The 24,412-nt window shown below is 42.5% G+C and overlaps 1 protein-coding gene and 1 non-coding gene across 4 annotated transcripts in view; one reads left to right on the forward strand and one right to left on the reverse strand.

Moving 5' to 3' along the window:
* DTD1 (D-aminoacyl-tRNA deacylase 1) overlaps positions 1-24,412 on the forward strand; it is a 333,903-nt gene that overhangs the window by 171,966 nt on the left and 137,525 nt on the right. For all 3 annotated transcript variants that reach the window (XM_050745423.1, XM_050745424.1, XM_050745422.1), the window contains exon 5: positions 23,285-23,391. In XM_050745423.1, the coding sequence (XP_050601380.1) occupies positions 23,285-23,391 (107 nt within the window). The remainder of the gene's footprint in view (positions 1-23,284; positions 23,392-24,412) is intronic.
* LOC126929936 (U6atac minor spliceosomal RNA) lies at positions 6,457-6,577 on the reverse strand. Its single transcript, XR_007717368.1, has one exon. It is a non-coding gene; the product is annotated as a U6atac minor spliceosomal RNA (small nuclear RNA).

A 24,412-nucleotide genomic window follows, 5' to 3' on the forward strand; every position in this document is an offset into this window, starting at 1 on the left:
GTTTTGCTCTGTTGCCCAGGCTGGAGCGCAGTAGTGTGATCTCGGCTCACTGCCACCTCTGCTTCATGGGTTCAAGCGATTCTCCTGCCTCAGCCTGCCGAGTAGCTGGGATTACAGGTGCCTGCCACCACACCTGGCTAATTTTTGTATTTGTAGTAGAGATGGGGTTTTGCCATGTTGGCCAGGTAGGTCTCGAACTCCTGACCTCAGGTAATCCACCCACCTCAGCCTCCCAAAGTTCTGAGATTACAGGTGTGAGCCACCATGCCTGGCTAAACATCTGTGTTTATAGCAGGTTTTGTATGTATATAAGTTTTCAGCTCTTTTGTGCAAATACCAAGAAATGCAATTGCTAGACTTAATAAGAGGATGTTTAGTTTGTCAGGAAGCTGCCAAACTGTCTTGCAAAGTGGCTGGATCATTTTGCGTTCCCACCAGTAATGAATGAGAGTTCCTGTTGCTCTCCATTCTTGCTAGTATTTGATGTTGTCATTGTTTTGGATTTGGCCATTCTAATAGGTATGTAGTGATACTTCATTTTAATTTGCATTTCCCTGATGACATACGATATGGAACATTTTTTCGTATGCTTATTTACTATCTATATGTCATCTTTGGTGAGGTATCTGTTAAGGTCCTTGGCCCATTTTGAAAAATTGGATTGTTTTCTGTGTTTTAAAAGTTCTTTTTATATTTTGCATACTAGTCCTTTATCAGATATGTCTTTTGCAAATATTCAACTTGGAAATATTTATCCTTTATCAGATATGTCTTCTGTGAATATTCAATTTGCAAATATTTATCCTTTATAGGATATGTCTTTTGTAAATATTTTTTTCAATCTGTGGCTTGTCTTTTCATTCTCTTGACAGTGCCTTTCATGGAGAGGAAAATTTTAATTTTAGCAATGCTCAGCTTATCAATTCTTATTTTCATAGAGTGTGCCTTTGGTGTCATATCTGAAAAGTCATCATCCTACCCAACAAAATCTAGATTTTTTTCCTGTTATCTTCCAGGAGCTTTATAGGTTTGCATTTTACATTTAGGCCTATGATTCATTTCAGATAATTTTTGTGAAGGGTCTGTGGTCTTTGTCTAGATGCACTTTTTTGTATGTGGATATCCAGTTATTCCAACATCATTTGTTGAAAAGACCCCTTGCTCCATTGTATTGCCTTTGCTCCTTTGTCAAAGATCAATTCACTGTATTTATCAGGGTCGAATTCTGGGCTCTCTGTTCTTTTCCATTGGTCTGTTTCTCTCTTCTTTCATCAATACCACACTGTCTTATTTATTGTAGCTTTATTATAAGTATTGAAGTCGTATAGTGTCAGCCCTCTAACTTTGTTCTTCTCTTTTAATATTTTTTTGGCCATTCTGGGTCTTATGCCTCCCCATATAAACTTCAGAATCAGTTTGTTGATATCTGCAAAATAACTTGCTGGATTTAGATTGGGATTGCATTGAGTCTAAAGATCAAGTTGGGAAGAACTGACACCTTGACTGTATTGAATCTCTCTATGAACATGGAATATCTCTCCATTTATTTAGTGCTCTGATGTCTTTAATCACTTCTTTAATTTTTCTTACATAGATCTTCTACATTTTTTTTAGATTTATACCTAAGTATTTCATTCTGGGGGGTGCTAATGTAAATGGTATTGTGTTTTTAATTTCAAATTCCACTTGTTCATTGCTGGTATATAGGAAAGCGATTGACTTTTGTGTCCTTCAGCCTTGCTATAATCGCTGCCTGACTTCAGTTTTTTTTGTTTAGTGTTTAGGATTTTCTTCTTGGATGATCATGTCATCTGTAAACAAAGACAGTTTTATTTTTCTTTTTAATTCCTTTTCTTTCCTTATTTTGTTAGCTAGGACTTCCAGTCCAGTGCTGGAAAGAGTGGTGAGTGGGGTATCCTTGGCTTCTTTCTGCTCTTAGTGGGAAAGCTTCTAGTTTCCCACTGTTAAGTATGATGTTAGCTGTAGGTTTTTTGAAGATACTGTTTATCAAGTTGAAGAAGTTCCCCCCAGCCAGGTGCGGTGGCTCACGCCTGTAATCCTAGCACTTTGGGAAGCTGAGGTGGTCAGATCTTCTGAAGTCAGGAGTTTGGGACCAGTCTGGGCAACATGGGAAACCCTATTTCTACTAAAAATACAAAAATTAACCAGGCATGGTAGCATGCACCTGTAATCCCAGTTACTTGGGAGGCTGAGGCAGGAGAATCCCTTGAACCTGGTAGGCGGAGGTTGCAGTGAGCCGAGATTACACCACTGTACTCCAGCCTGGATGACACAGTGAGACTCTGTCTCCAAAAAAAAAAAAAAAAAAAAAACCATTCCTAGTTTACTGAGAGTTTTTATCATGACTGGATATTAAATTTCATCACATGCTTTTTCTGTGTTTATGAATGTGATGATGTGATTTTTCTTCTTTAGCTTGATTGATTTATTTTTGAATTGAACCAGCTTTGCATACCTGGGATAAATTCCACTTGATCATGGTATATAATTCTTTTTATACATTGTTGGATTCTATTTGCTTCTTGTTGAGGATTTTTGTGTCTGTATTAATGAGAGCTATTGGACTGTTGTCCAGGCTGGAGTGCAGTGGTGCAATCTTGGCTCTGCAACCTCTGCCTTCTGGGTTCAAACGATTCTCATGCCTTAGCCTCCTGAGTAGCTGGGATCCAGGTATGTGCCACCACACATGGCTAATTTTTGTATTTTTAGTAGAGATGGGGTTTCACCATGTTGGCCAGGCTGGTTTCGAATTCCTGACTTCAAGTGATCTACACGCCTAGGCCCCAAAGTGCTGGGATTACATGCATGAGCCACTGCGCCTGGCTCTTGTAATTTCTTTATCTGGTTTCTGTATTAGGGTAGATTCTGGCTCCATAGAATGAGTTAGGAAGTATCCCTACTGCTTCTATCTTCTGAAAGAGATAGATTGTAGAGAATTGGTATAATTTATTCCTTAAATGTTTGATAGAATTCACCAATGAACCCATCTGGGCCTGGTGCTTTCTTTTTGAAAGGTTATTAAATATTCAGTTTCCTCAATGGACATAGGTCTATCCAAATTGTCTATTTCTTCTTCTTTCTTTTTTTTTTTTTGAGATGGAGTCTAGCTTGGTCACTCAGGCTGGAGTGCAGTGGAGTGATCTTAGCTCACTGCACCCTCCGCCTCCCAGGTTCAAGCGATTCTCCTGCCTCAGCCTTTTGAGTAGCTGGGATTACAGGTACGTGCTACCATGCCCAGCTAATTTTTGTATTTTTAGTAGAGAAGGGATTTCACCATGTTGGCTGAGCTGGTCTCAAACTCCTGACCTCAGGTAATGCACCTACCTCGGCCTCCCAAAGTGCTGGGATTACAGGCATGAGCCACTGCACCCAACCTGTCTATTTCTTCTTGTGAGAGTTTTGGCAGATTGTACCTTTCAAGAAATTGGTCTTTTCTTAATTAATTTATTTTTTTTCTTTGAGAACCCTGAGAAACTAAGGGAATTGGTCTTTTTGTCTAAGTTATCAAATTTGTGGATATAGAGTTGTTCGTGGTATCCCCTTACCCTCTTTTTAATGTCCATGGGCTCTATAGTGATGTCCTCTATTTCATTTTTGATATTGGTGATTTGTGTTCTCTTTTTTTTCTTAATTATCCTTTCTAGAAGCTTATTGACTTTATTTTTTCAAAGAGCCAGCTTTTGGTTTGATTTTCTCTACTGATTTCCTATTGTCAATATAATTGATTTGTGCTCTATTTTAAAAAAAAATTTTATATGCTAATAATCTTTGTATTGTTCCAATTTTTGTATATGTGCTACTGAAGCAAGCACTCTGCTCTAATTTTTATTATTGATTTTCTTCTGCTTACTTTGCATTTAATTGCTCTTGTTTTTCTAGTTTCCTAAGGAGGAAACCTAGATTATTGATTTTAGTTCTTTCTTCTTTTCTAATATACACATTTAGTGCTATAAGTTTCTCTTTTCCCCACTTTTGTGCTAAGAATTTTGTAATAAGTCTTCAAAACCTCGTGTGTAGTTTATACTTAACAATTCAGACCAGCCACATTTCAAGCGCCCAATAGACATGTATAGGTCATGGCTGTCATATTGGATAATGTAGATTTAGGTCTCTGCTTATCTGTTTCTTTTTGGGTATGCCAACCTAGTTCGACTAATCAAGACTTAGCTAGAAAATGTCTCAGAATAATGGTCCTGGTTTTCAGGAGAGCTATGATTCTGTAAAGACTTTTTAAAGGAGTCATTCATTTCTAGTTTCTTTCCATGTGTCTGAGGATAAATTGCACTAAATATTATAATATTTTACCTTTTTCTTCAAGGTTACTAGAAAACATACTCATAGGTCTTCATGGAGAAATACATAAGAAAAAAAATTTTTTTAAATTAGAAAACGTAGCCTACTTTGGTAATGCAGTTCATTTTGAGCCCTTCCTAAGTAGAATGTCTCTTTCAGTGTTGAACTGCAGTATCTGTTGCTCTAGTTACACCCTTTTGTAAACAGTTATTATTATTATTATTATTATTATTATGTTTTTAGACAGGGTCTCACTCTGTCACCCAGGCTGGAATGCAGTGGTACTAGATCTCTGCTCACTACAACCTCCACCTTCTGGGCTCAGTTGATCCTCCTATCTCAGCCTCTCAAGTTGCTGGGACCACAGGCACGTGCCACCACACTTGGCTAATTTTTTTTGTATTTTTTTTTTTTTTTTTAGTAGAAATGGTGTTTCACTATGTTGCCAAGTCTGGTCTTGAACTCCTGGGCTCAAGCAATCTACCTGACATGGCCACCCAAAGTGCAGGGATTACAGGCGTGAGCCACCAAGCCCATCCTACTTGTTAACTCTTTAGTGTTTCCTGTGCTTTCACTTTCTCTCTCTGGATTAAACAAACCCAGATTTTTTTTATTAGGCCTATTTTCAACCTTAATTAATGACATTTATGAAAAATTTTTTGAAGCTCTGTAGCAGAGCCCACATTGAGGATTGTCAGCTCATTCAATGTGCTCATGTTTAGATGGGTGATATTCCTACTCCTCCTTGGCATTTCCTTTTAATTCTCTTCCTACTTGTAAAAGATGTCCAGTTGCTATAAGAATACATGGATTCTAGATGAACAGAACATTCCCACCTTAATTCAAATCCCACACTTACTTGGATTCTGATAGAGCAAAATAGATGTGCCTCTCCTGGAAATATCCAAATTTAGAACTCCATTTACAAGTCTGGTCATGGAGGTCTCCAGTGGTTTTTCCTACCGCGTGTCCACTGGGATCCTTCAAAGTGGTTTGCTGCAAACATGTTTCTTCACAGAATGAGTTATTAAGTCAAGTCCTCTGAGTAATTATTTTTCTTTTCTGAGACAAGGATTAGATGCTGCCAGCATTGTTCTTCTCTGCTTGCAGGTGTTTGTGGAATCATTCCATTTTTGAGTAATCTCAGATGAGTTTTAGAATACTCTAAAGTCTCTTGAAACATAGATGAAAGCAAGGAATATCAGAAAAGCATAAGTGAAGGCATTTTAAATGGGTGAACATTTATAGTTGTTAAGGAATGCTTGAATGAAAGCAAAACTGCTTTCATCTACGTTTTTAAAGAGGAGTGTTTATTATTATTGGGTGTTTGTATTCCTAAAAACACCTTTTATTTATTTATTTCTTTTTGAGAGAAAGAGTCTTGCTATGTTACCTAGGCTGGGCTTGAAGTCCTGGGCTCAAGTGATCCTTTCTCCTCAGCCTCCCAAGCTGGGACTACAGATGATGTGCCACCACACCTGGCATACTTTTTAAAATAATCGATATTTTTATCTAGGTAATTATATAAGTGCCTGGGGCAATCATAAATAATTTCATAATGGATCAGAATTTAAGCTTATGGTATATAATACATCTGGTCATTTTGATGAAAAATTGACATAAATTATAAACAGTTTTTTTTAAAGGATTTTAAAATTACAATTTAATGCATTTTGGAAAAGCAAATGTAGAATGACTTGGGCTTATAAAACCAGAATTTATGGCTGGGTATGGTGGCTCATGCCTGTAATCCCAGCACTTTGGGAGGCCAAGATGGGTGGATTGCTTGAGCCCAGGAATTCAAGACCAGCCTGGGCAATATGACAAAACCTCGTCTGTACAAAAAATGCAAAAAAATTAGCCACACATGGGGGTTGCATGCCTCTAGTCCCAGCTATTCAGGAGGCTGAGGTGGGAGGATCACTTGAGCACAGGAGATTGAGGCTGCAGTGAGCTGAGATGGTCCTGCTGCACTCCAGCCTGGGTGACAGAGCGAGACCCTGTCTCAAAACAAAACAGAAAACACCAGAATGTACAATTCTGTGACTAGTCAAAGACAAATCATAGAACTGTTTTGATTACAAGTGCAAAGTAATTTTAATGTTGGTTATAGATTTACTTTCTTATTCCCCTAATAAGAGTCAAAAATCATGGTTAGATGCTATGAAGTAGGTGGCAATGCCTTAACCTGATGCATGTTGTCAGGCCCGAGGGCCCCTTCCATCCTTGTCAAGGGCTAACCTTCTGTCCTTTCATACAGCGTATACAGTTTTAATCAAAATTTATTTCCAAATGTTTTGAACTTCCAGAAGTCCTACAATTATATCAACAGTGTGTCACATTTTCTTTTGGCCTTATCTCTTTTACAGCCTCCAATGAAACAAAATTGTAGAGCATGCGTTACACATTTGCTGTCTTTTGATTAATTTTGAGAATTTGGCTTCTAGCTCCAGTATGAAAAGACTGTGAGCCCAAGGGATGTTGGAATGCAGATGAAATGCTAAATACATTTTCTTTATTTTTGGATTTTTAAGACCACTTCAGCCACTTTAAAACGTAAAGTTTAATTAGATTTAACATTTTTTTACTCCCTTCTCCTTTTCTAAGTGAAATTTTATTTTACATTTATATTTGATTTGTTTCTCTTACTTGTTGTTAGTGACAGAGAGAAGATCGTTGTCCCCTTTGTTCCTTATCTGTGTTCCTCACATCCCTGCCAGAGGAGGGGATTAGGGACATTTTCTCATCTGCCACAGCTCTTCCCACATGGTCCCTGCTGTGGTGCATGTGCAGACAGCAGGCCAGCTCTTTTGGCTCCTGTAGTTTTATGGCCTGCTTGGTAATATAACCCCAAGCTCTTTCACTTGTTCTGTATACAGTGGAACCCTGGAGGGGAAGCTAGTTACGGTTTGGTCCTCACACATGTTTATTAAGATAGAGTCTTGCACTGTCACCCAGGCTAGAGTGCAGTGGCGCGATGTCAGCTCACTCCAACCTCCGCCTCCCAGGTTCAAGCGATTCTCCTGCCTCAGCCTCCTGAGTAGCTGGGATTGCAGGCGCCCACCACCATGCCTGGCTAATTAATTTTTGTGTTTTTAGTAGAAACGGGGTTTCACCATCTTGGCCAGGCTGGTCTCAACTTTCTGACCTTGTGATCCACCTGCCTTAAGTGCTGGGATTACAGGGGTGAGCCACCGTGCCTGGCCCATACATGTTTATTATTATTGTTAGTTAATAACATGCCAAAATACCTCTGTTGAGGGCTTGTTATACAGGCCCTGTGCAAAGCAAACACTCTTTCATTCTTTATCTCGTTGAATCCTCACAACAATCCTAAGAGGTGAATATGAGGATTACTGCCATTCTGTAGGTGAAGTGCAGCAGGGTAACCTATGGAAGGTCACTCAGCACATAAATGGCAGAGCCTGGATTTGAACCAGCAGCTGTCTCTAGAACCTGAGCTTCACTGATATCTTTGCTTCACTGTAAAATTCACATCTTCTTGGCTTATTGGCCTTTTCTGTTATCTTTCTTTTCTTTTATTTTGAGACAGTCTCGCTTTGTCGCCCAGGCTGGAGTGCACTGGCGCACTCTGGGCTCACTGCAACCTCCTCCTCCCAGGTTCAAGCGATTCTCCTGCCTCAGCCTCCTGAGTAGCTGGGACTACAGGTGCCTGCCACCACACCGGGCTAATTTTTGTATTTTGAGTAGAGACAGGGTTTCACCATGTTGGCCAGATTGGTCTGGAACTCCTGACCTCAAGTGATCTGCCCACCTCCGCCTCCCAAAGTGCTGGGATTACAGGCGTGAGCCACTGCGCCTGGCCCTTTTCTATTATCTTTTTGTATTTATTGAGTCTACTGGGACTTTCCTGCCTTCTCCGTCATGATCAAGGAAATCAGCGGAGGGGTTTTTGGGCCTCATTTGGGCCTAGGAAGGGGAGCAGTGTGCCCTGAGGCCAGAGTGTCCTTCCTCTCTGAGCAGTGATATTCATCCAGGGTTTTAGTCCTGTTTCTGCTGCAGAAGATGTTATTGGTTCCATTCAAGTCAGTTTTGTGACTTATCCGTCAACAAGACACTTTATCTGTCAGCCCTTGTGCTAGGCTCTGGGTATATAGTGCCAAGTAAGAGTGATGCAGTTCCTGTCCTGAAGGAGCTCATGATCTAGAGAAGAGAGATACTAAACCAGTGTGGCTGTTTCTGCTGCAGCGTGGTAAACGTTCCTAAGAAACCTCCTGCTCTGTAAAACCGCTGCTAAAACTCTCAGGGCTTATGGGAAAAATGGAGTTAATAGCAGAACGCCGAAGTCCTGTGGCTGGGTTGGAAAGCAGTAGGCACTTGTTTTTTATTTTAATAAGATATTTTTAGGGGCTTCTGCTGCCAGTGCTTAGGGCTTTTTTGCTGAAGGCCGTCATTTTATTCCCACTATTCTGGCTCTCCTTGTCTGAGAAAACCCACCTCTGCCCAGATACAGCCTCTGTGGTATATGCACTTTCATTTACCAGTTGTATATGAGCGATTCTCCTTTCAGAAACAAGTGTCCGCAGAACCTTCTGAGGTGACTGGTGTGGTGCATGCTTTGAGGGAGTGTTAGGGATGAATAACAGGGTTAGGTGCTAAGGTGGTGGCTGCACATGTGCTTGGGCATGATATTGCCAGAGCTGTGTGTAGGTCATTTGTTGAATCTTCCTGACACATCAAACCAATCCCCATGCAGAATGTTGTTGATCTTTGTGCCTGTATGTGGGTATGTGCTGTTGCCCCTCGTTAAATATTGACTGGTGTGCTGTTTAAATTGGAAACACCCCCACTGTTTTTCTTTTATATTTTACATAAAGTGTAAAAGATTGGAGACAATTTCGCCATGTTGCGCAGGCTGGTCTCAAACTCCTGGGCTTAAGTGATCTGCCCGCCTTGGCCTCCCAAAGTCCTGGGATTACAGGTGTGAGCCACTGCATCCGGCCTATTTTTCTTTTAAAAACTCTCTGAGCCTCTTCTTCTATTGTAATGACCTGGGGCACTGGACAGACCAGCCTCAGAGGAGAGATCAGGTTTTCCCAGCATGCTCCTGCTCAAGCATTGAGCATCCCACATCCCTAGAAACCCTTAAGTCCTGGGCAAACTAGGATGACTGGACACCCAAAGAAGCAGCCCTGTGGCAGTGCAGTTCTCAGGAAAACCTGGGCCAGGTGATATCCTGAATGCATTGTGTAAAAATGCACTCCTCGCCGGGCGCACTCTCTCTTTGCACTTTAGCCGAGACAAGGTAGGGATCGAGAGGATGAAAACTAAAAAATCAGGGCGGAGTCCCAGACTTGAGGCGGGAGAATGGCGTAAACCCGGGAGGCGGAGCTTCAGTGAGCTGAGAGACTACACTCCAGCCTGGGCGACAGAGCCAGACTCCATCTTCACTCCTCTTTGCATAGGGCCAGGATGAACATCCCAGAGGATTAAGTCTGCTTCAGCTAGAGAAATGACAGAGTTCATGGCCAGGTCCCCAGTAAAGCCGCTAGAGTATCCAGCTCTAGGTAGGTGCGTGACTGGCCTGAGCAGGTTCAAGAAGTTCAGGGACATTGCGGTGGCTCAAGCCTGTAATCCCAGCACTTTGGGAGGCCGAGGCGGGCGGATCACGAGGTCAGGAGATCGAGACCATCCTGGCTAACACAATGAAACCCCGTCTCCACTAAAAAATACAAAAAAAATTAGCCGGGCGTGGTGGCGGCGCCTGTAGTCCCAGCTACTCGGGAGGCTGAGGCAGGAGAATGGCGGGAACCCGGGAGGCGGAGCTTGCAGTGAGCCGAGATCGCGCCACTGCACTCCAGCCTGGGCGACAGAGCGAGACTCCGCCTCAAAAAAAAAAAAAAAAAAAAGAAGTTCAGGGACAGACTTGGATGGAGGAGTGGAAGAGAGACCACATTGCTGAAAAACACTGTTGGCAATCTGGCAACTTGGTCATCTGGTGCACTGGCTGACTTCTATGTTTGTTAGCGGCAAAGACAGCCGGGAGAGATATTTAAGCTGAGATGAGAAGGATGAGAGAAGCTGCAGGCTGTAGTATCAGGAAGTGTTTTTGTGTGGGCCCATTTAGAGGCTTTTCCTGTGTCCCAGCAAGCTACCTAGGCTTGCACACATTTTCCCTTCTCCCTCCCTCTCTCCCTCCCTCCTTCCCTTCCTGCCTTCCTTCCTCCTGCTCACTCTTTCTTCCACTCTCCTTCAATCCCTTTCTTCCTTTCTTCCGTCTAAAATGGCCGCACTGTACCCTCTTCCCCTTTCTACTCTCCTGCCCCCACTCCTCCCCACTTCTCATCCTCAGCCTCACCATGTTACTGGGCTCCTCCCAACCTGGTGGTCTCAGGGCAGTTGGCTTCATAACATGTGCTGGCTTCCTTCACAGTGAGCATTGCAAGAGCAGGTGTCCCAAGATGGTAACAGATGTGCTGATCCCTTCAGACCAGGCCTGGGAAGTGGCACAGCCTCACTTCTGTCATACAGTGTTGGTCAAAGCAGTCTCACAGCCTACCCAGATTCAAGGGAAGGGGATACAGTCCCACCCTGCAATGGCAGGAGTGTCAAAGAGTTTGTAGCCATCTCTAGTCTTCCACAGCTCGTAACCCTGCTGCTCTCAAAGGGTGGAACTTTCCTCATTTCATGGCTGTTTCTCAAATCATTGCTTTAGGGGAAAAACTCTAGTGCATAGTCCTATCATATTTTCCATTCTACTGAGAATGAGCTAAAGGCTGAGGGTACATTATTGGGTCCCCAGACTGACTGAATAGGCACAGGAAACTGGGTCACTTGTGTCCTCTGCAGCCCCTCAGGGATCTCCAGCCTTCACATGAATGCTGAAGGCCTCATTTGACAGGAGGCATTGAACACTCTCCAAGTTGAGTGTTAAACATGCATTGCTTTTATAGTTAGGAAAAAAAAAAAGTTAAACCAAAATGGAATAGTGGAGAAGAGCAACCTCCGCTCAAGCTTCTAGTTCCAGCTCTGAGGCGTTTGTAATGGGCTCAGGAAAACATTCACCGGTCAGCTTTGTTCAGCAAATCAGAAGCAGCTGCAGTATTCAAAAGGATTACCTGTATATTCTCTGCTGGGCCTGATTTGTTGTGGGCGTCTAAGAGCTAGAGAAATGTGGACAGACATGTTAGGAGAGCAGCAGTTTATGACCGCTTCTGCTCTGTGTGCTCCGTGGGGCGTCCATGATGCCCGTGCCTCTCCCACTTCATAATGCAAAAAGGTGCCAGGAGCTGGAAGACCACGTCTAGTTTTTGTTTTGTGCTTGGTACTTGATTTCTGTGGATTTGTTTAATTTTCTAATGTTTACTATTTAAAGCATTTTAACAGCATGAGTGAACTTTCAGTGGAAGCCTGTTTTATATACTTTGATACAAAGTATGATAAAAGTATATACTTTTATATACAAAGACTATGATGCCAAAGGCATTATTTTTCTTGTAAATTTAGGAAATTACAACGTGGGATCGTGTCTTCATTGTTAATGAATGGTAGGGTTGGCAGACTGGTCCAGGCTGATGCTCTTGTGTAAAAGTTTGACACAGATGTCCAACTGATTTTGGCCAAATAGGTTTATATTTTCTCTCATTCTTTTCTTTCATTCTATTCACTAATTTGCTTACTGACTTCCGTATTTATTCCTGCATGTCACTTTTTTGGTCTTACACGTACATCATCTCCATAGCTACAATTTAGCATCCCTTTTCCCAAATGTATCCACTTTCATTATTAAACTCTATCTTTTCATGATTTCCTTGATGTGCTTAGTTGATTATCTATTGTGAACAGCAACCTGATCTTGCCAGTTCTCCCTTCCCCTACCTAAAATAACCATGGTCACCCTAAAAGCAATGTCAGCCACCACAGTGGCTCACGCCTGTAATCCCAGCACTTTGGGAGGTCGAAGCAGGAGAATCACTTCAGCCCAGGAGTTCTAGACCAGCCTGGGCAACATAGCAAGACCCCATCTCTACAAAAAAAAAAAAAAAAAAGAAAAGAAAAGAAAAAATTAGCTGAGTGTGGTGGTGCACGCCTGTAGTCCCAGCTACTTGAGAGGCTGAGTCAGGAGATTGCTTGAGCCCAGGAGTTCAAGGCCGCAGCAAGCTATGGTCACGCTGCTGCACTCTAGCCTGGGTGATGGAGTAAGACCCTGTCTCTAAAAAAATTTTTTTTTAAAAAGCAGTGTCAGTGGTATGGTGGAGTTTTGCACTCCTGCAATAATGGCAGCGTGCCTTATGCACAGCAGGTGCTTTGTTATTTTGTGCAATGAATGCCTCTGGGTCTCAGGAGATGAGGACTGGCCCATTTTGGTGACCTTGCCATCCTTTCTATTCTTTCCATTCTCTCTGGGCTCTTTCCCCCTCCTGTCCTTATTCTCCTTCCTCTCTTTTATCTCATTTCCTGAATTTCCTCCACACTTCTGACCATGAATTGCAGGATCAGTTATTTCTCCTTGCCCAAGAGTCTATTATGGCAATTCAATTGGAAGAAATAAAGACAAATTTTAAAAGAAGATACAGGCATAGGTAGAAAGAAACTTCTGTTCACTGTTGTTACAATCCAAGTAAGTAAGGTGACTTGGGATGCAAGGAAAAGTCTGAATCATTCAACAGGAGGAATGGGAAGAGTTCAAAACCTTATTGATTCAGGGACTATGAATTCAGGAAAAAAAAAATATATAGAATATATTATATTGTATATATATAATTTTTTGTAATGTATATATGTAATATAATGTATATACATATACACACATGTATATTTGTGACCATATATATGAGGGTTTACTTCTGGACTCTCAGTTCTATTTCATTGTTCTATGTTTCTGTCCTTACACAGTACCATACTGTTTTGATTACTGTAACTTTGTAGTAAGTTTTGAAATTGGGAGGTGTGAGTCCTCTAACTTTATTCTTCTAATTAATGCTTGAATAGGTAGTATGATGAGGTAGTTCAAATATCAAAATGATATGAAAAGGTCTAAATTGGAAAGGTTTGCTCTCATTTGTGTCTCTGTCCAGCCTGTTTTGCTTGCTCTCTAGAGATAATCACTTTTATTAATTTTTTCTATCCATCTATCCATTTGCAAATGTGAGCAAATATGAATTTTTAAAAAATATTTCCCTTTCTATACAAAAGGTATGATGTGAGGTACTGTTTTATATCTTGGCTTTAAAAAAATTTTCACAGTGTGTCCTAGAGATTATTTTTCTTTTTTTTTTTTTTTTTTTGAGATGGAGTCTCGCTCTGTCGCCCAGGCTGGAGTGCAGTGGCCAGATCTCAGCTCACTGCAAGCTCCGCCTCCCGGGTTCAAGCCATTCTCCTGCCTCAGCCTCCCGAGTAGCTGGGACTACAGGCATCCGCCACCACGCCCAGCTAGTTTTTTGTATTTTTTTAGTAGAGACGGGGTTTCACCATGTTAGCCAGGCTGGTCTCGATCTCCTGACCTTGTGATCTGCCTGTCTCGGCCTCCCAAAGTGCTGGGATTACAGGCTTGAGCCACTGCGCCCGGCCCGAGATTATTTTCATACCAGTTCATAGAGACTTCTTTTTTTTTCTTTTCTATTCTGAACAAATTAAATCTCTCTTTTTAAACTGCTGTGTACTGTTCTATGGCAGGACTATAGCCTGGCTTATTTAATAGATCTTGTATTGTTGGACTCCTGGGTTATTTCTCATTTTTGTCTCTTAAAAACAGTGACATGATGAATACATTTGTACGTGTGCCACTTCATATGCAGTCGGGAGATACCTGTTGGAGAAATTCTCAGAAATGGGATAGATGGTGCCAGATAGCTGTTTGTAGGCACCGCACCTTTCTGCAGTGTAAGACTACCATATTTCTCTTAGCTCTGTTGGCAGAGTGTATTTTGAACTTCTAGAATTTCACCCATCTAATAGATATCCCATTGTAGTTTTAATGTACAGTGTGTGGTTGGACATTTTTTCAGATGTTTGACTGACTTGTATTTCCTTTTCTCTTAGCTGTTTACGTGCTTTGTCCTTTTTTGTTGTTTTTTTGAGACAGGATCTGGCTCTTTGTCATCCAGGCTGGAGTGTAGTGGCAGCATGATCATGGGTCACTGCAGCCTTGACCTCCCAGGCTAAAGCAATCCTCCCACCTCAGCCTCCTGAGTAGCTGGGACCACAGGCATGTACAACCATGCCCAGCTAATATATATAAAAATTATTTATATAAATACATATGTAATATTAATACATATTACGCATATAATACAAAAATTGTATATACATACATATATGTGTATATATGTTTACATATATATGTATACATACAGAGACATATATAATTATATACACACATACACACACATATATATATATAAATTTTTTTTTTTGAGATGGAATTTTGTTCTTCTTGCCCAGGCTGGAGTGTAATGGCATCATCTTGGCTCACTACAACCTCTACTTCCCTGGTTCAAGCGATACTCCTGCCTCAGCCTCCTGAGTAGCTGGGATTACAGGCATCCACCACCACGCCCAACTAATTTTTGTATTTTTAGTAGAGATGGGGTTTTACCATGTTGGTCAGGCTTGTCTCGAACTCCTGATCTCAGGTATTCCACCTGCTTCGGCCTTCCAAAGTGCTGGGATCACAGGCGTGAGTCACCATGCCTGGCTATTTTTATACTTTGTAGAGACAGGGTCTCACTATGTTACCCAGGCTGGTCTCAAGTTCCTCGGCTCAAGCTATCTTCCCACCTTAGCCTCCGAAGTGCTGGGATTACAGGCATGAGCTACCTCCCCTGGCCTGTTCATTTTTTCTGTGAAGTTATTTGTCAGGTTCTTTATTTCTTTGAGTGCTTTATACATGCTATGAGTTGCGAATATCTTTCTCTATTTTGTCATTTACTCTTTGACCTTGCTTAAGGGACTGCTGGGTAGACAATTTCGATCCTTAAGCAGTAGATTGTCAATTTTTTGAAATGGCTGCTGGCTTTTGAATCAAGTTTCCTATGATTCATATGACATTTTCTACTCCAAAATTACAAAGAAATTTGGCTATTTTTCCCTCTCCTGCTTTTTTTTTTTTTTTTTTTTTTTTTTGGAGATGAGTCTTACTCTGTCACCCAGACTGGAGTGCAGTGGTGCGATCTTGGCTCACTGTAACCTCTGCCTCTTGGGTTCAAGCGATTCTCCTGCTTCAGCCTCCTGAGTAGCTGGGACTACAGGCACACACCGCCACGCCGGGCTAATTCTTTATATTTTAGTAAAGACAGGATTTCACCGTGTTGCCCAGGCTAGTCTCGAACTCCTGAGCTCAGGCTATCTGCCTGCCTCGGCCTCCCAAAGTGCTGGGATTACAGGCGTGAGCCACCACACTCGGCCTCCTCTTCTGCTTTTTTGCTTTCATTTTTTACTTTGAAATCTTTTATCTGTTTGTAGTTTATCCCATATAAATGTAAAGCATGGATTGAACACTTATCTTTTTCTTCAGGTATTTACTAAATGGCTTCCCAAAACTATTTATTTAAAAAGCCGCCTTTAGCTTTACTAATTTGAGTTTCTGGCTTTATCTTCCAGTAAATTCTTGTATGTATTTTTGAACTTTTAAACTTTATTATTTTTAGTTTATAATTTTAATTTAAAAAAACTTCCATTCACTGAAAAAATTTGCTTTCTATCCTTTTTGTCCATCTGTCTTATCTGTTTATATGCTGAACACACTCTTTTAGTTATTGAGGATTTTTACTATGCTTTCCTATCAGGTAAGGTTAATTTCTCCCACATTGTTCTTTAGAGTTTTTCCTAGCTCTTCTTAAATGTTTATTTTTTCATATGAATTTTTAAATCAGCTTATACACTTCCAGAAAGTAATCATATTATTTTTACCTGGAGTGTGTTAAATTTATGAATTCTCTGGGTCCCTGCATTAGACACATTAAGGTTGACTGCCTGTTTACATATCCCTACTTGGGTGTCTAAGAGACCCCCAAACTCAATGTGTCTAACCCTGACCTCTTAATTTCACTTCCTAACCCCAAACCATGACACTGTCAGCTTACCTATCTCAGTTGGTGGCAACGCCAGCCTTCTAGTGGCTTGGACAAACAACTGAACCAACTAAAATGCTGGATGGAATATATTTCTTTAATTCTTTTGTATTTCATTTTATTCATTTTTATTTTTAAAAACTTTCCTACAGCTTTCATAGGCTCTTTTTTTTTTAAATTTTTTTATTTTTATTTTTTTTTTTTGAGATAGGGTCTCATTCTGTCACCCAGGCTAGAGTACAGTGTTATGATCATAGCTCACTGCAGCCTTGAGCTCCTGGGCTCAAGCAATCCTCCTGCCTTAGCCTCAAAGTACCTGGGACTATGGGCATGTGCCACCATACTCAATTTAAAGAAAAAAATTTTTAAGAGGTAGAGTATTGCCATGTTGCCCAGGCTGGTCTTTAACTCCTGGTTCAAGTGATCCTCCTGCCTCTCAGCCTCCCAAATACCTGGAACTATAGGTGCATGCCACCACGCCTGGCTGTTAACTTTTTATTTTGAAATAATTTAGGCTTACAGAAAAGTTCGACAAATAATAAGCTTCATCCAACTTCTATTGATAACATCTTACATAGTACAGTTATCAAAATGAGGAAATTAACACTGGTAACATACTATTGGCTAAACTACAGACCTTATTTGAATTTTGCCAGTTGTCCCACTGATGTCCTTTTTTCTGGTCCAGGATTCAATCCAGAATTCCAAACTGCGTTTAGTTGTTGCAGCTTCTTAGTCTCTCCCAAAATGTGGTGATTGCCTTGTCTTTCCTTGTTTTTCATGGCGTTGCCACTTTTGAAGAGTCACTTATTTTGTCAGTTTGTAGAATGTCCTTCATTATGTGTCTGCCTGATGTCTTCTCATGATTAAAGTTAGGCATTTTTTGGCAGGAATACTACGAAAGTGATCTTGTACCCTTCTCAGTGCTTCGTGTTGGGGCACATGATGTTGACGTGTCTCGTTATTTGCCAGATTTTTCTCTGTCAAGTTACTGTTTTCCACTTTGTAATTGGTCAGTGTTTCTTGTGGAGATAATTTGAGACTATGCAAATATCCTGTTACTCAACCTGCTCCCACTCACTAATTTTAGCCTCCATTCATGGTCTTTGCCTATAACACTTATTACTGAAGTACTTGCTTAATCAATCCATCTTTTTTGTTTGAAATAAGTTTATTCCATATATATTTTGCATTAGAAATGTAAAAATAAATTAGGACTTTAAAAACATCTTTTGTATTTTTAATAATGGTTATACTCTTAAATGATCTGTGTATGCTAAAATGGCTGGGTGAATCTCATTATCTTGGTTAGCCTTCAATTACTAGCTCCAGGACATCTTGGCTAATATATTTACTTTTTAAAAGAAACTTTTTGGGCAAGGCGCAGTGGCTCATGCCTGTAATCCCAGCATTTGGGAGGCTGAGGCAGGCAGATCACAAGGTCAGGAGATCGAGACCATCCTGGCTAACACGGTGAAACCCTGTCTCTACTAAAAATACAAAAAATTAGCTGGGCATGGTGGTGGGCGCCTGTAGTCCAGCTACTCGGGAGGCTGAAGCAGGAGAATGGTGTGAACCCGGGAGGCGGAGCTTGCAGTGAGCCAAAATCGCGCCATTGCACTCCAGCCTGGGTGACAGAGTGAGACTCCGTCTCAAAAAAAAAAAAAAATAAATAAAAGAAATGCATTTCCTAATCGTGAGCCATGCTGATTAAACCTTCCCTGGCCACTGCATAGTGTTCTTCTAATATATGCCTACAAGAAATTTCCCAAGTGTTGTTAGTGTAGAATTTTTGCATCTGTATTAAAAGGAGAAATTTGTCTATGCTTTAAAAAATATTCCTGTCTAATTTTAGTGTGAGGGTGATACTGGCCTTGCAGAACAAAGTAGAAAGCTTTACATCTTTTTCTGTGGTCTGGACCAATTTAAATCACATAGGCATTACTGCTTAATAGAACTTGTTAGTGATCTTTTTGGGCTGGCTTCCTTGGCTATTGCTCTGGTCAGTTTCCCAACATCCCTCAAGTTCCTCTGGGCAGTGAACTTTACTTGTTGTCTCCTTCACAGCTGGATTTTCCAATTTATTGGAAGACAATTTTATAGATTTTTAAAATGGTTTTGAAAGATCTCTATATCTAGAATCACATTCATTTTCTCCTGTGGTTTGGTTGTATTTCCCCCCTTTTTTTCTTAATCAGCGTTTTTAGTTTTTTTGGTATTTCATTGTTTTGCTTTAATCTTCTTCACTCTTTTCCTTTCATCTTCTTCGCTTTAATGAGTGTGTGATTTATTTGGTTTGTTTTCCTAGTTTCTTATTTCATTCGGTTTTAGTCTTATTTTCTAATAAATGCACTTATGGGGTGAAACTTCAGAATTTGGTGTGGCTCCTCCTCCCCACATCTGGTTTATCAGCAAATCCTGTTTGCCTCACCTGGGACATACATGCACATGGAAGCTGAGAGCAGAGCACCACTTCTACACCCACCCTGGCACAGGCCATCTGCATCTCTCATCTGAATTTTTGTGACAGCCTCTTAATGGGCCTCCTGCCTCCAGCTGGGTCTCCTTCCAGGCCATACCCAACACAGCAGCCTGAGTGAGCCACTTCTCCCGTGTATTCTATGGTACTATAATAATAACATACTTTTAACTTAGGAAAACTTACAGGGATCACTTTGTCTTACTTCTCAACAATAATTACAAGAAGAACTGTACATGCGTGTGTGTGTGTGTGTGTAGAGACAGAAAAAGAGCATGCGCAATAGAGGGCACGCTACTCCAGGGACTGTCTCATGGGGGTGACAGGAACTGATGGAAGGTGGTTCTGAGCAGAGGCTCACTCTGGCCGTGGGGCTGCCCTGTCAGGGAAGGAAGCCTCACCAACTCAGACCAGTCTACCTTGGAGCCTTTGTTAGGCTGCTCCTGCTGTGTCTTTTGTCTCTGGAGGCTCTGAACTGGGTCAGAACCTTGCCATGAAGCCCTTCCAAGGCCACTCTGCTCCCAAGGTGGAGACTTATTCCCTAGGCTGATTCCCAAGCCGTGTACAGCCACAGTGCCCAGCCCAGCACCCTAGAGCTGCTGCAGTGAGGTTAAGTGACAATATACTGCAATAGTAAAATACATGAGAAACTCATAATAAAATGCCAGCAACATGGAAATGCACTGGATTTGAATGCAGACCCTATCCCATTATCACAGTCCCAGGGAGAAATTACAGGCCAAGATTAAAACGTAATCAAATCCAAAAGCTTTGAAGACCAAAGGAAGTAAGATATGAAATCACATCCCATGACCTCATGAGCTCAGAAGCCACCTTCCCTGCTGTTCTTTGTGGAAGGGTGTCCATGCTCGATTGAGTTTGGGTTCATGCAGCAGCCTTGTCCAAGCCATGTCTGAGATGTGTCATACAGGTGTCCTTGTAGGTCCTTTGGGGGCCTCAAACACTGCATCATCTTCACACAGGCTTCCTTGAGCCTCAGTTAGACAACCATACAGCCTTCAACCCTACAGAGTTATCCCAGGCAGAGTGATGTCAAGGACCCCAGCAGGGCCCAGAGATACCTGAGCAAAGTTTGATAATCAGGGAGCTCCTTGCCTTGGATCTCTTGTTACGCAAGAAGGCTACCTTAATTGCCTTGAATTTATGACCTCAGCATGTAGGCATAGTTGGGAATTTAACTTCCCAGCTAAAGGTGAATTTTGGTCCTAGGCATTTAGCATCCTAATGTTTGTTTCTTCTCATGGCTTTGACACTCTTTAGTTTGGAGTTGACGGTGGCCCTGTTAGTGAAAGGTGCCCTCACTTTTCCATCATTAGGTATTTTGGGTCCCCCAATGCTTCTTGCTACAAAGTTCCAGGCTTGAGACACTTGTTACCAAGAAATGAATCTTTTGTAGACACCACCCTCAGATGTAGACACCACCTCTGTGCAGTTGCAGAGCCAAGCAGAGAACCCTGATAAGGGGAGCCCAAAGCCTGGGAAGAAGCCACAAGAGCCCCAGGTCTGCCTTTCCAGTTCCCTCCATGGCCCCGAGTATGAAATGGAGTCAGACCTAGGGCCTAGCCCTCAAACTGTGAGAAAATCAGCTGCCAGGGCCTGAAGGGCCTATAATGTACCCATTTGCTGACGAAACATATTTTCACCTCCAAGTCACTTAGGACATGTCATTCCCAGTGCTACTGGTCTCTGCCTAAGGCCTCAGAACCTTTGCCTCAGCTTTCCAGGCACCTTTGGGCCAGGCCTCTGCTGCTGTGTTGTTCCAGCGGTGGTTCACTGGCACTGGCCCAGCCTCTGGGGCACTGGGGATGCCAAGGAACACTCCTGTCTCTGTAGAAGCAGCTCTGTACTTGAGGACAGAGCCACCATGGATGCTAGCGGCTTCCAGAGTCATACTCCCAAAGACTCTAGGCACAATCCTGCACATCCAGATCAAACTCTTCTAGCAGGTGGTGGCTCCAGCCTGGCCCCAGGCTTATTTTGAACCCCACGATGCCACTCATTTGCTGAATTTCTTGATGTTCCAGCCTGTAACCCACTGTTGGGGTTTCCATCAGTAACAGCCTCCTGCCTACTCAGGTTCTGAACAGATTGAAACTAGAATGAAGAGGAAACCTGCAGGGTGAGAATGCTTCCTTGGTGGCAGAGAACTGCCTTTAGGGGATGTGCTTAGATGGGTTGGCCTGAGGCTCATTGTCTAGTGCCCATGTCCCATACTGGTCCCCAGAGGTTGGCTGAGGTTCAGCCCAGTCGTGGCCACACAGGGCCAGCTCTGGAGAGCAGAGAATGTGGGCTTGTTCCCAGCCAGGCCAAGAAGCAATGGTACATGGCTTTTGTTCTCCCCATTTTTCTTTCAGAGTATACTTTTTTGACAGTATTTTTCTGTCCCATCCCTGCAATTTGCCCATATACTACCATGGACAGTGGTAGGCATGACAATAGTAATAATAGTGACTATGATTTCCTGTATACTCACTGTGCTGGCCTGTGTACTAACCTGTGTGCACCTTTGTAACCATTCCAGGACAACTGTCCTGTTGTACCAGAACAAACTGGGGCCCGGAGAGGTGGTGTGAGCCTTCTTGGCTGGCGGCAAAAGTCAGTGAAGCATTGTCCAAAGGGACGTGGACACCAGTTTTTGTAGCTACACAGGCAATCTGCAGGGAGGCACTCTGGTTTGCAGCTGTTAGGACCTTGGAAAGTTCTGCTGGAGATGAGTTCATGGGTGGTTAGGCTCCAGCTGAGAGCTTTCCTGCTTTAAACATGCAGCATAAGTGTGTTTAACACGTGCTTAACCTGCAGCTCTGGGTAGAAAGAACCCTGGGACTTAATATTCAAGAACAACTTGACTATATCACCGTAGGAGCCCAGATGTCGTTTTATAGATATGCTTTTGTGTGTGTGTGTGTGTTTTTAAAAATGTGTTTATTTTCCCTGGCTAGCATAATTCTTCTTGGGGGCTTTACCCTTTGATCTGGGCTGGAAAAAAAAGTTACCATTTTAAGATCTCTTAAAACATGTCTTTGGATTTATCATCTGTACAGATGGAAATTCACATAATAGTTCTATTCTTAACTGAAGAAAAACAGGAAGAGAAAATAAATTTCCTGCTATTTGGAATGATAAACAAGGTGAAGCATATGCTGTATATCCTGGCAACAGAAATTCAAGATCGGAAATAATTCCTGTCCTCTTGAGCCTGCCTTCAGCCTCCCTGAGGAGAGCAGTGACTGAAATTTTCTACTAATTGTAGCCATAATTTTAGCATGCAATTAAACACATGATTTCCTTCTCAGCTGATGTCTTTTTAGTTAGTCTGACATGGATAAGACAAAAGCTCTGTTGATTTGAACGGCCACTTTAATCTGATAGGAGGTCATGGAAAGTCATCATTATTTAAGCACCTTTGACCATCCAGTAGGATCTAGATTAATCTTGCTGATAAACATGGCCAGCAGCTTGGGTGCTTCTGATACAATTTCCAATGCTACTGTCTGTGGGCCAAAGAAAGCTGTCTGTTGGCATGCCCATTTTGCTGAGTCCTTCTGAAGTTAAGGACCACTGCTAGGAAAGACTCAGAGGTGGAATTTGTGAGGTTGTGGTGGCAGGAACAAAGACTCATGGAGGTCACCCAAGTTGTGGAAGGACCTCAGGGTGTGAGGCCTGCCTGTGCCCCAGCAGGCCCAAAAGCCATGCCTTCCATGGAGGGAGATGGAGGGCTTCACTGCATACAGTGCAAACATGGCCTTCCAGAATGCTCTGTGTTTGCCTTCCCATCATGTACAGTCCCGGTAACCCACATTCTTTCCCACCCTTGGTGTTACCAGACCTTTTATTTCTTGCCAAGTCTGTTGGGCACACAGCAGCATCTGTGCTACTTAATCCCGCATTTCCATCCCTCTTACAGGGCTGGCCAACTTTTCCTGTGTTGACTGGCCGATCCTCCTCCCAGTCAACCTCCTTCTCTCAGTGTGACCCGGGTTTTGGATCACGCTGATCTAGGTGTGTGATATGGTTTGGCTGTGCCCCCACCCAAATCTCATCTTGAATTGTAACTCTCAGAATTCGCATGTTTTGTGGGAGGAACCTGGTGGGAGGTAATTGAATCATGGGGGCAGGTCTTTCCTGTGCTGTTCTCATTTTGTGAATAAGTCTCACGAGATCTGACGGTTTTAAAAACGGGAGTTTCCCTGCAAGGTCTCTGTCTTTTTGTCTGCTGCCATCCATGTAAGATCTGATTTGCTTTTCCTTGCCTTCTGCCATGATTGTGAAGCCTTCCAGCTATGAGGAACTGTGAGTCCATTAAACCTCTTTCTTTTGTAAGTTGCCCAGTGTTGAATATGTCTTTATTAGCAGTGTGAAAATGAACTAATACAGTGTGCTTTTGGATGGAGTAATCTGGGGTCTCCATTTTTGGTAACTGTTTGGATTGCTTTTTCAGATGGCAAGTTTGGGGCCTACATGCAGGTGCACATTCAGAATGATGGGCCTGTGACCATAGAGCTGGAATCGCCAGCTCCCGGCACTGCTACCTCTGACCCAAAGCAGGTAAGCCTGGAGTCTGGTGCCTGGCTCCATCCCTTGGGTGCCTGTAACATCTTTAGTCCCTGGAACAGTCCTTGGTCTGAGGAAATGCATAATTGCTGTAACCTTGTATTTATTTTAATACCTGCCTTCCCAAGAATGCATGTTTACAATGCACTCCTGAGTACCGTGGTGGGTGGGTACAGCACTTCTCCCTTGCCTCCTCCTACCTTTGATTCCAGAGGACATGTCCTTTGCAGAGCCAGGTTTTTCCCCTGGGCTTCTCTTCCCCTGGCCAGGTGCCATGGCGCCCACCCGCCCCTGGGTGGCAGCAGAGCAATGGCCCTGGATTGGCTGGTTCACCCATTCTGAATGGTTACCTGAAGTGGGTTTGGTCCCAGGTGTGGGTGGATGTGTCCCTCAAGGTTCGCTGTAAATCCCCATTTTTCTAAAGCAATGTCTGACCTGGATTTGCTGCCAATTTGTAAGCTTTCATGAGATAAAAGTTAATTAAAGTAGAGAAAGGAAATGTGTAATAGTCCTTGGAACCTGTGTGGTCTCACAGATGCTTAGCATACTTGTAAAGGCTTAATTAACGCACTCACTGGATAGAGACACATAGGGCCTGGCAAGCAGAGGAGGAAGGACTGCGCAAACATTTCCGTTCTTCCTTCCTGGTCTCCCTCCCTTGCTAGAATGCTGTGATGGCCAGTGATGCAGCGGTAAAGGGACAGCACAATGGAAACGTGAAGCTGGGCAACCTATTCAAAGCCAGATTTTTTTTTTTTTTTGGGGGGTGGAGTCTTGCTCTTGTTGCGCAGGCTGGGGCACAATGGCACGATCTTGGCTCACCGCAACCTCCGCCTACTGGGTTCAAGCCATTCTCCTGCCTCAGCCTCCTGAGTAGCTGGTATTACAGGTGGCCACCACCACGCCCTGCTAATTTTGTATTTTTAGTAGTGTCCTTGGGTCTGTAAAGGTTCTCACCGACCGAGGGCCCCGGTGACCTCACATTGCTTTATTTCATGCCCATTTTTCAGAACCC

The sequence above is a fragment of the Macaca thibetana genome, chromosome 10 (genome assembly GCF_024542745.1).
Source record: "Macaca thibetana thibetana isolate TM-01 chromosome 10, ASM2454274v1, whole genome shotgun sequence".
Taxonomy (NCBI): Eukaryota; Metazoa; Chordata; class Mammalia; order Primates; family Cercopithecidae; genus Macaca; species Macaca thibetana.